The 12,733-nt window shown below is 35.9% G+C and overlaps 2 protein-coding genes across 2 annotated transcripts; both read left to right on the forward strand.

Annotated features, from left to right (window-relative positions):
- Positions 1-3,653: 3,653 nt before the first annotated feature.
- On the forward strand, positions 3,654-4,962 carry LOC6505821. Its single transcript, XM_001964997.4, has 2 exons — positions 3,654-4,636; positions 4,690-4,962. Exons 1-2 carry the CDS (start codon positions 3,728-3,730, stop codon positions 4,831-4,833), a joined length of 1,053 nt encoding a protein of 350 aa, XP_001965033.2. The 5' UTR covers positions 3,654-3,727; the 3' UTR covers positions 4,834-4,962.
- A 2,699-nt stretch (positions 4,963-7,661) lies between these two features.
- On the forward strand, positions 7,662-9,007 carry LOC6505832. The gene has a single exon (XM_001964998.4). It carries the CDS (start codon positions 7,809-7,811, stop codon positions 8,586-8,588), a length of 780 nt encoding a protein of 259 aa, XP_001965034.1. The 5' UTR covers positions 7,662-7,808; the 3' UTR covers positions 8,589-9,007.
- The last annotated feature ends 3,726 nt before the right edge of the window (positions 9,008-12,733 follow it).

The raw sequence follows: 12,733 nt of genomic DNA on the forward strand, positions 1-12,733 counted from the left end.
ACGACTAGTTTAATATTAACACCCTCATTTTTTGTATGTTTATGTGTTTATTTCGAACTTGTGCTGTTATAATACGCATATGTTTTAACTTAGAATAAATTTATTGAAATAAAGATATTATACATATATCATATAATATATCTATCTATATACATATGTATATTAAATATTAATATGATATTTATATATGTATATTATTAAAAAAGAGTATATTTATTTAAACGGAAATTAAATTTCTGATGTTAATTTAATAAAACGTGTATGTGATATTTAAAAAAATCGTATATTAATAATGAAATGGAAGCAGTTTTCTGTTTAATTTCATGGAAAAAAAATATTTATTTGTGTAAAAATTTACGTGTGCGTTCTCCGAAATCTATTTTCCTGGAAATAAACGAATGATAATATTTATACATACATGTACATACATGTTTAATATACATACATGCATATTAAATTAAGTATAAATTATTTATGTATAGTATTTACCCTTGACCTCCTTAGCTTGTCTGAGTTATGTATGTAGCTTTTAAAGCTTTTAAAGCCCAACCAGACTTCATTCCATGCACGCTCAGAACAGCCGACATCACAGGCCGACAAAAAAACATCACCACGCATTATTTCACCTGCTCCATATCCTTTAGGCTCCCCTGAAATAAAGTCCACAATAAACATGGGTTCCATCACCCACAGTTTCCGCAGTACACCTAATAGAAGAAATTCTACCATATATTGAATTATGTAGGCTATGTACCTCAGTAAAATTGATATTTGTGCATCATATTTTGTTGGTTTATTTTTTAACTTTTACTTGGCAAATTTTTTATCAATATTTTTTTAAAAAGGTAGTTGGTATTGAAATTAGATAAACATGATTTTTATTAAATTATAAAATGTTTTATATATAGAAAATTTAATTGAAAAAATTCTTCAGCGAAAGTTGATATTTGTGCAAAATTGAAAAAGCGCAAAAATTCAAGGAACTAAGTAATAATTTTTAACAAAATGACTTAAGATTATTATTTTAATATGGTATAGAACCTCCGTTTTCTTGTAAAACCAATTCCAAACGTTGGGGCATTGAGTTTACCAAGTTTTGGAGCGTGTTTGTGTCGATAGCATCCCATTCTTTAACAATGGCTTCCTTCAAGCCTTTCAATGACTCAAACTGTCTTCCACTCTTGTAGACTTTTGCTGACAGGATGCCCCAAAGGTTCTCAATTGGGTTCAAGTCCGGACTTATTGCTGGCCACTGCAGTAAGGGTATATTTTTTGATTCCAGGAACGACATCGTATACCCCGCAACGTGTATAGGAGCGTTATCCTGTTGAAATACCCAGTCCTCGCCATGCAACTCTTCTGCAAATGGTAAAAGTTCACTTTCTAGGAGATCCGTATACATTTGCGCATTTATCCGTCCTGGTACAAAGCATATAGGGGACTTTCCTTTAGCACTAAAAGCGGCCCAAACCATAAGTGAGCCACCACCGTGGTTTCGCTTATGGCAAGTCTGTCTTGGATGCCTAGGATCCCTCCAATTCTTTTGGTTACCGTCTGGGCCGTCCAAATTAAACTTCTTCTCATCGCTACAAATCACTTTTTCAAATTCATTTGTCCAAAACTTATATTTTTCATAAAAGGCAAGCCTGGCCTTCTTATGTCTTGGTAAGAGTTTTGGTTTGTGCACCTTTGCATCATACTGCAGGTTTAAATCTTTTTTGCAAATCTGTTGCACTCTTTGCCTGCTTATTGGCAATTGCAATTCTGCTTTTATTTGTGCACAACTCATTGTCTTAGCTGTTGCCAAGGCTCGAATGTGCCGTTTGGTGCGCGCGTCTATTTTCGAAAAGGCTCCCTTGCGGTTCAATTGCGCATATTTCTCTGGGTTTTTAAAAAAAAAATCCAATTGTAACGCGATGCCTATTAATTCTTTTGGCAATTTCGCCAACTTTAACTCCACACTTAGCCATTGTTTCAATTTGAGTCTTCTCCTTTTCACTTAATTCGGGTGCACGCGGCATTTTTAATCAAAAATGTTGTAAATCTCAGAAAATAAATAATAAATGGCCGTTTGGTGCGCGCGTCTATTTTCGAAAAGGCTCCCTTGCGGTTCAATTGCGCATATTTCTCTGGGTTTTTAAAAAAAAAATCCAATTGTAACGCGATGCCTATTAATTCTTTTGGCAATTTCGCCAACTTTAACTCCACACTTAGCCATTGTTTCAATTTGAGTCTTCTCCTTTTCACTTAATTCGGGTGCACGCGGCATTTTTAATCAAAAATGTTGTAAATCTCAGAAAATAAATAATAAATGGCAACAATATAAACTTTTTGTGTTACGAAATGAACGACTTCTTAAAATAAATCGCTTTTTACTGGAGGTCAGTTGACGTGTCGAGCTCAAAATTCAAATGCAGAACTTTGCACATATGTATATCAACTTTCTATTGAACGCATGACTTTGTCTTCTTTAAAATCCTAAAAGGACCATAGATTAAAAGCACATAAGAAATAAATTCATAGAAACGCATGTCAATGCATACGAAAAAAAATCTGTATACTCGAAAGATTAATATACATAGTTATTCGAATAACCTTTATATCAAAAATAAGTTTAGCACAAATATCAATTTTACTGAGGTACATACAAAAAAAATGATGGTCAACGCAATTACATACATATGTACATACATATGTAATTGCGTTGAGCATCATTTTTTTTACTACATATCACATTTTTGAAATGTACAATATATACCAACTAAAATAAAAAAATTTCATCTAGCAGTAACCATATCTTTGGAATACTCATCCAAAGATGAAATCTCCGATTTTCTACATTTATTTTTGGGATTCTATGATTTTTCCCCAAATCTTATTAAAATCAGTAGATCATACCATGTTTTAATTTTGGATTTAAGGGAAAACTGGAAATAATTTTATTGAATTTATTATAGGTGGTTGAACAATATTTTCTTTAATTAAATAGGAGTTTTTAATCTCATATTTTCGACGAGTCATGGCCATCTGGAACTGTTTCTATGTTAAAAAAAAATTTCATGTAGGATCAGCTAGTTTAGTAAAGGTAAAAATATTTTTCAGATGGCCATGACTTTTTGAAAAAATAAGTATGTAGGTCTGTGTATTAGGTAACTCGATCCTATAGCTGTCATAGAATGAAAAGATCGGCTCAGACAAGCTAATTAATGTGAAAATTATTGACCCATTACCTTTGAATAATTTGAAAATAAATACGTGTTGATATAGTGAATCGATTAAAATTAATATAGTCATTAATTTATATTATATCTCCCTAGCTAATATAGTCATTTAAGTATGTTTAAATTCACTAGAAACATATCAGTTTCAAGGCCGAAATTGTCGGCGGCAAGCGGGAATTAGGATTCCTACTAAAACCCTTTAAGCCATTTGGGAAATATTGCCCGGGTAACACAAACAATGTATGTGTGTAGTTTGTTTTGCGAGAAAATGAATTATATAAAAATATATTATGTATGTAAAAAAAGTTTAGTATGAAAGCTTGATTATTTCGTTGATTATAGTATTTAATGCAATCTCTTAATGTATGTATGTATGTATAAAAGATTAAAAACCCGCAGTTCCAGCTTCGGCACAGCTTTATTAAATGTAGGTGCATTGAGTTATCAAGCTCAGTTGAGTTAGAATTGTCTAAAGAGCTCCATAAAATTCTTTGTGACCTACTAACATGAAAAGAAAAACACACTTGATATTTTTAATAGTATCATGTATATTGTTTGCTAAATCTAGCGCGGAGGAAAATAATGAACTGGAAACTGTTAAAACCTTGGCTCAAAGCTTAGCTAAAATTGTGAGCAAGTACAGAAACGAGTTTGAAACAGATGGCAACTTGGATGAGTTGAAAGATGTGATTTCTACCATTGACACTTCGATGCTAGAGTACCAAGGATTGGCCAGAAACCAATTGGATTCGTTGCGTACATCGTACAGTGCGGCGCATCTCACATACCAGGCAACTGTCGATCCGGTGTTCCAGTGGTGTGTCTCCATCAACAGCACCCTTAACCTTTTCATAACCCAAATAGGCAATGAAGGCTTGTCACAATCGGATCGCAATTCAATTTGGAAGATTTTGGTCCAAGGTGTACTCATCAGCGGCATAGATACAGCTGATAACTCCTTGAAGCAGCTGAATCATTTGCAAAATAAGACGAAAGCTCTGAATAGGATTTTGGTCCAAATGCTGAAAAGTATCGATGACGATTTCCGCCCAAACGGCTACTATGAAAAGCGGAGACAGGAGATAATGGACAGATATACTACACCGAAACCAGGCCACACAGCAGCGCAAGCTTTGGATGTCATTCTTCGATTCTTTAAAGCCATTGTCGCTTTCTTGAAGGCCCCTCATAGAGGTGTGGAACCATTCGTGGAGGAGTTTAATCGGAATGGACTGAATGATGTCATGGATCAACGCCATAACCCAACATACCAGGAAGAAGTTGCTGCTATTAAATTATTTTTCACAGTTTTGGGTAATCAGATCAAGAAAGCAGAGTCGATTTCCGATAAGGTATCTAACGAATTCGAGGTCGACAAAAGCAACTTAGAACATCTTTCGGGGATCAATAAGGAAGTAAGTTTCTTTAATATTGAAAATTTTATTAAATAAACCGACTTTTTTTTTAGAACATATTCAAATGGCTGGAGAGCAATCCCGAACTCAGAGCTCAACTTATTCCCAGCTTCCAGGAATTAGGAAGAGTCTGCGAAGGTTATCAAATTATACGATCAAACTTCTACGATGCAGGAGCTCGGAGGCGCAGACTGTAAATCCTCATTCAAATCTATTTTACTAGGTTTAAATATCTGCAAAATGTATTTCGCTTATGTACACATTTTTTATGTTTTCAATATAAATAAATATTAATGCATTGAAGGAGTCATCTCCGACCCTATAAAGTATATATATTTTTAATCAGGATCACCTTCTGAGTCTATATGAGCATGTCCGTCTGTCGCTTTCTACGCAAACTAGTCTCTCAGTTTTAACACACATTCTTCTTTTGTTTGCAGGCAGTATATTCATACATACATATGTAAGTCGGAACGACCGGGATCGGTCGACTATATCCTATAGCTGCCATATAACTGATTGATCAGAAATGCTATAACTTTGATGCTTTTTAGGTTAGAGAGTTGTGACTTTCACATGTTATATTTGGCCAAAATATCGTATGTACAAAATTTCATAAGGATCGGCCGACTATATCCTATATCTGTCATAGAACGATCGGAATTGGCATAACTTTGTTGTTTTTTATGTTAGAAAGATGAGACTTGGTACAGATTCCATTTTTGAAAAAATAATCTAAAAATTGCCGAATTTCATAAGGATCGGCCGACTATATCCTATAGCTGCCATATAACTGAACGAACGGAATTGCCATAACTTTGGTGTCTTTTAAGCTAGAATGATGGGACTTTCTACGGATTTCATTTTGGACAATCTTATTTGTTCTGCCAAATTTCATGATCGGCCGACTATATCCTATAGCGGCCATATGACAGAACGATCGGAAATGGCACAACCTAAACTGCAAGGGTATATCAACTTCGGCTCCGCCCGAAGTTAGCTTTGCTTTCTTGTTTTTGTTTAAATATGTGCATATATTTCGACATATATTTGGAAACCAATATTAGAGACATAACATCAATAATAACAGTTTAAATGTATGAAATTCCTGGAATGCAACAAAAATATTGTAATTCATGGAAAACAATAAAATAATGTAGAATCCCAATGGAAAATTTTCCCATTTGAGATTACATTCAGATTTAAAGATAAGTCTAGTTGTCAGAAAAAGTCAATTTGATTACTTATTGTATGTATTCCATATATGTATGTATGTATGTTCCATATATGTATGTGACCTTGAGAAAAATATAGGTATATTTATACCCTTGCAGAGGGTATTATAATTTTGGTCAAAAGTGTGCAACGCAGTGAAGGAGACCTCTCCGACCCTATAAAGTATATATATTCTTGATCAGGATCACCTCCTGAGTCGATATGAGCATGTCCGTCTGTCCGTTTCTACGCAAACTAGTCTCTCAGTTTTAAAGCTATCGAGTTTAAATTTTGCCCACATCCTTCTTTTGTTTGCAGGCCGAGTCGGAAATTTTCCCGACGAAAAAATGCTATATACATAGGTGTACAATATTACTGTACTGTTTTTTTTTTGTTTTTCTTGCACGTGCCGAATATTTTTTAAGTGCAATTTTGTACACCTATATAGTATTTTTTCGTCACCAAAATTGATATCAGATATTTTTTTTGTTTCACATGCAGGTTCATCACCGGTATTTTACCTCGTCAAGAGGTTTTTATACCCTTGCAGAGGGTATTATAATTTTGGTCAAAAGTGTGCAACGCAGTGAAGGAGACATCTCCAACCCTATAAAGTATATATATTCTTGATCAGAATCACATCCTGAGTCGATATGAGCATGTCCGACTGTCCGTCTGTCTGTCGGTTTCTACGCAAACTAGTCCCTCAGTTTTAGAGCTATCGAGTTGAAACTTTGCACACATCCTTCTTTTCCTTGCAGGTAGTACATAAGTCGGAACGGCCGGGATCGGTGGACTATATCCTATAGCTGCCATATAACTGATTGATCGGAAATGCCATAACTTCGTTGTTTTCAAGTTAGAAGGATGGGAGTTTCAATGGATTCCTCTTTGGGCAAAATAATTGGATATGCCAATTTTCATAAGGATCGGCCGACTATATACAATCCGCTATATATCTAATAATATAAGATGCGTGTCGCCACCTGGCGGACTGCGACTCAACTGCAAGGGTATATAAACTTCGGCTCCGCCCGAAGTTAGCTTTCCTTTCTTGTTTTTTTTGCAAACAAATTTTTTCGTACTTAAGTATTCATTTACAAGAAAGTTTCCAAAATGTAATGAAAAAAAATGTGTGTTAAAAAAATATTAAGCAAGGTTCTCATATAATTGACTCGTAGTGACCTCATACTTAAGCTTACTCGTAGTTAGAGTTATTTTAAATAATTTAATATTATTTACCTTCCAAATGTGTCACAACACTAACAAATTAGGACTCTAGGTCACATAATACGAACATATAAAGTCGGACAACTTTAACTAAGCTATGCTTTGCGCGAAGGTGGGAGGCAATAGAAACGGTTTTTATACCCTTGCAGGGGTACAAATTTTAATATTTAGGTCAAAAATTGTGCACCGCAGTAAAGGAGAAATCTCCGACGATTCTATCTGTGGCTTTCTAATACAAAAGGAAAATTACAGGCTTGGGACTTTTATCAAAATTCTTATTATTCAAATTTTTTTGATACAAAAATTCCCATTAGGTTCCGCGAACTACTTCCAATATTTGAGATATATATCCGATCCGTATTTAACTCTTAAAATAAGCTTCCATTTAAATGGAACTACTGTCTTATTATTACTGCGGCTAGCATCTACCCCCGTCTAGTCGCGATGGGAAGCTCTACTCGCAAGAGGTGCCAAATTTCATTTCCATGGGAAGTAAACTCATTTACATTTGAAGCCCTGGCAACCAGCCGTAGGGCGGCCGAAAAAGGGCGGTCACGTTCTATTATCCACCTGAGCTTTGCCAAATCACTCATCAAAACAATCAACAAACAGTCAGACCTGTGACTTTGGTCGACTTCAACTTCAATACAATCTCTTGTCGTTTGGAGTCGTTTTACTTCAAAGCAAACAATCTGGGAATCCAATTTTTCACCGCTCCCTCAGCAGGATGGCAAAGCGGTGCCGCTGGTGCCGGGTGTCGCGCGACTGCGTCCTGCACATTAATGTGGTGCTAATTGTGATAGGGCTGATCTTTATGTTAGACGTGTTCAGCCACCTCTACCTGAGGTCGACAATGTTCCCCGACATTCGTTTATATCCAGTGGTGATTCGTGGTTGGCTGTTCTGGATTCGCGGACTGACGATGCTTTCCTACATAGCAGAAGCTATCCTTGGCATTTGGATGGCCAAGCAACCTAGCCTCATTAAGTATGGAGGGTATATACTGATCGGCCTTGCCGTGCTCCTTTACACTGTGAGTATAGCGGTGACCCGCTTCATGTACCGCGACAGATTCGAGTACTTCGCCCAGTTGCTCGTCTACCAAATGTGGCTGAAGAGAACCCTGGGAACGATCGAGGCCGAATTCAGTTGCTGTGGCATGGTGGGAGTGATCGACTACCAGACCCCGTCTGCCAATCGCACTTGGAGCAGTGGCTCTTGTTGCAGCGAGCCGAATTGCCCCGGCTGCAATCCGAAGGTGGAGGAGTATCTTTGGACCATTGAGATGGATGTGGCGCGCGACAACATCATAGTGTCAGTATTCTTGGCGTTGGGCATGATCGTCATGCTAATGCATTTCCATGGCGTCAATTTCTACGAGGACCTGTTAGAGGATGATTCCGATGATACTACTAAAGCTACTGAGGAGGAAAATTCCAAGAATATTTCGTTCGGGGAAGAGTCCTCACAACCTTCGGACCGTAACAGTGATTATTTGAGAAAGTAACGACCATTGCCTGTTCTGGTCAATTGAACTTTAATTCATTATTGACCCCATTCCCCTATTTCTAACTCTTGTTTAATCTTGTATATGTGGGGTTGTCGGCTAACTTGTTGTGGCCCATTAATTAAGATGCTAGAACGACCACGGAATCCTCTACTTCCCATCCTTTCTACTTCCCAGTGGCCACTCTTACTTCCCGCACTAACAAAATGCCATGAAATACAATTTAATGACTTCGATTTCAGTCTTGGGAGCAACAATTAAATATGCTTTTATAGCTTTAGCTGGATTTATATGACACTCCAAAGCCTACAAAATTTGAAGCACTTCATTAAATACCATTAAAATTTTTCCCATAACTTCCTTTAATACTTGACTCCTTGAACTAAATAAATAAAGTACGCTTGACGTCGTCAATCTTACCGCTTTGACTTTATCAAAAAAGTCGTGATCTTATTCTGTCGTGAAAAATTATATGAGTAATTTATATTTCTAATGAATGAGAAATTTTATTCTTATATCCAAATCCTCATAAACCATAAGATATTTTTTTCTGATAAGTTGAAAGAGTTTAAGTTACGGCTACTGACAAATAAACTGTATAATGTAATTTTATCATTGTCTGCCTTATTCTTCCCCGTTAACGCTTTCACGAAGTCAGTCAACGAAGCTCAAAAACCTTCGCAACCTAAAGAATCAATCCTCTAAAACTTACGATCCTTCACAAGGAGCATAGTACCAAAAAAAACTGTTTTAGGGACAAATAAAATCAAATTTTTATGAACTACATTTTTCTTTAACGCAGACAAACGATTTTAGCCATTCACTTTAACATTTGCTTTTTACTCGAACTTGGGTGGAATGTGCAGTTACGGCATGGGAAATATAAAAAGTGACTTGAACTGGGAGGTAGGACCGGAAAAGTGCACGGCAGTGCTTCCGTTGCGGTTTGTCTAAAGGAAGCTCCACCGAAAAATAAACAGCCAGAAAGGATGCGAAATGTAACGGAAGTGCGCGAAATTTTTGCACATTTTACCAACGTCTCCTACCCCGCCCTGTCCAGCTATTAATGCTGCTGTACATTTGGCGGAAGAGTTGGTGGAGGGGAGGAACGGCGGGTTGCTGAATGGTTGGGTGAATTGACAGTTCGGGGCTAGAGTGCTCTCGCGGGTGGATGGATTCAAGGTTTAATGATGTCAACGTTTATGACAGTTGGCTTGAAGATTTTTCAATAGTTTGACAGTTGGCCTTTTCGTGACCAAGATCCCACCAACTCAGTGGAATGAAGGAAGTTTAATCTGAAGATATCCAAATCGTAATTCAGGGATGGAAAATACCAATAAAGTTTTATTCCCCTCTGTGTTAAGAGAAGAGCGAAGGAAAATCCAATGAGGTAATTTTAAAAACTGTTTTATTGTTAAAGGTTTTATTGATACAAAAACATAAGAGACATAAACTTGAACCTAAAACTACTTATCAGCAAGACCAATGACTTGGGTGACAACACTCTATTTAAGTTCAATACATCAAAGCATCACAAAACTTGACCAATAGTGCGGATAATACCTATTTATTGGAATTATGTGAGTCTCAGCCGCTATATTTGCACAACTATAACCTTTATATATATAGCTTCGAATACTTTAAAATCAAACAAAAAAATCATACTTTCTCACTCTTGTAGATGGATTTTCCAACAGCCAAATCTGCAAACAAAAAACAGTAAGGTTCAATTTCCCTGAAGCCAATCCAAATACATTTGTGCCGTCTAATTTCATTAGATTTCATATGGCTCTATGTCAAGTCGCAGAGACGTCAAAAGTAATTGAGCTGACTATGTCCAGGCCATTGTCCCAAATTATAGTCATAAATCAGCAATTGTTCGGCAGGTCCGCTTCAAAATACGTATTTTGAAAACCAAATGCAAATGGCTGTAGCCCACATTTATACATTTTTTGACGGAATCCACGTCATCGATTCAGTGGTACATGTTTTTGTGTGCTGATTAAGTTGCCAGAAGGTCAGATTTTGTCATTAAATGCTGGAACCTTTATATTGCCCAAATACTGTTTGTGGTAATGGTTGCCTTGATGCATCCTTCTATTTGGTTTACGAAATCCAATTCGTTGGCGTATTGGGGACATTTAAAATGCTTTTACCCAAAAAAATCAAAGGCTACCATAAATAATAACGAATTCATAGAGAATTGATGACAAGGACCCACAAAATCGAAGTTTTTTTTATTCTTTGCATAGTTGTGTCTGCTCCATTACTATTAGGCTTCCCAAAACCAAAGTCTAGAACAAATATAGGCTTTATTACCCGCAGGTTCCGCGTTGTAAATGAAAAGTATTTGAACAAATTTTGCGTTTTTCGTTATTTTGAATACTAATTTTTTCTAGCTTATAATAATCATATAAAAAAACCTCTTAACGAAGTAAAGTACCGGTGACGAACCTGCATGCGAAACCCAAAATATCTGATATCAATTTTAGTGACGAAAATATGCTATATAGGTGTACAAAATTGCATATAAAAATATTCTTGTTCGGCACGTGACTGATTTTTTTTGTTTTTCTTGCCCGTGCCGAACAAGAATATTTTTTATGTGCAATTTTGTACACCTATATAGCATATTTTCGTCACTAAAATTGATATCAGATATTTTGGGTTTCGCATGCAGGTTCGTCACCGGTACTTTACCTCGTTAAGAGGTTTTTTTATATGATATCAGTTGTTTTTTTGTATATATTGATCTTCAAATATTTAAAATAGAACGCATAACATATAGAATATATATACATATATGGAAGTAACCTCTGGACAGGCGATTTACACAGTTAGCAATACTTTAATTGTAAGGATAAACATCAAAACTCTTTTTTTTTTTATGTTTTTTTGATGCTTTTTCTTTTTTTTTTTTTTAGTTGATATACCCTTGCAGTTCAGTCGCAGTCCGCTAGGTGGCGCCACGCATATTATTAGATATATAGCGGATCGTATATTGTCGGCCGATCCTTTTGAAATTTGGCATATCGAATTATTTTGCCCAAAAAGTAATCTGTACCAAGTCCCATCTTTTTAACTTAAAAAACACCAAAGTTATGCCAATTCCGATCGTTCTATGACAGCTATAGGATATAGTCGGCCGATCCTTATGAAATTTTGTACATAAGATATTTTGGTCAAACGTAACATGTGTGGAAAGTCCCAACCCTCTAACTTTAAAAAAAACCAAAGTTATGGCATTTGCTATCAATCAGTTATATGGCAGCTATAGGATATAGTCGACCGATCCCGGCCGTTCCGACTTATATACCTGCAAGGAAAAAAAGGATGTGTCCAAAGTTTCAACTCGATAGCTCCAAAACTGAGAGACTAGTTTGCGTAAAAACCGACAGACAGACAGACAGACGGACATCGACTCAGGAGGTGATCCTGATCATGAATATATATACTTTATAGGGTCGGAGATGTCTCCTTCAGTGCGTTGCACACTTTTGACCAAAATTATAATACCCTCTAATACGCAAGGGTATAAAAAACAAGAAAAGAAAGCTAACTTCAAGCGGAGCCGAAGTTGATATACCCTTGCAGTTAAGCAGAAGCTTATGTTATTATTATATATATCGGATCCTATATAGTTGTCCGATCCTTATGAGAATTTCACCATCAACAAAATTTCTAATAAAAATATTGGAAACAGCCCCAAGCATCTTTAAAAATAGAAAGGTTGTGCCATTTCCGATCGTTCAGTTATATGGCAAGTATAGGATATAGTTGGCCGATTCTTATGAAACATAGGATTAGATTGCCCAAAACGGAAACCATAGATAGTCCCATCATTCTAGCTTCAAAAACAACAAAGTTAAGCCAATTATCCTAATAAAATTTTGCAAATCGGATAAGATTTCCCAAAATGCAATCTGTATTAAGTCCCATCCTTCTAACTTATAAAAAAAACAAAGTTATGGCATATCCGATCAATCATATAATAAACATGTATTATATCTAAAATAAATGCGCAAAGATAAAAAATTAAAAAAAAACTGGAAATTTCGTTTTTCCAGTTTTTCTAGTTAAACCAATTGTTGAATGTAACAATTTATTTTTGGTGTGCGATATAAAATAATAAATATTAGAAAAGT

Source organism: Drosophila ananassae, chromosome 3R (assembly GCF_017639315.1).
Source record: "Drosophila ananassae strain 14024-0371.13 chromosome 3R, ASM1763931v2, whole genome shotgun sequence".
In the NCBI taxonomy this organism is placed as follows: domain Eukaryota; kingdom Metazoa; phylum Arthropoda; class Insecta; order Diptera; family Drosophilidae; genus Drosophila; species Drosophila ananassae.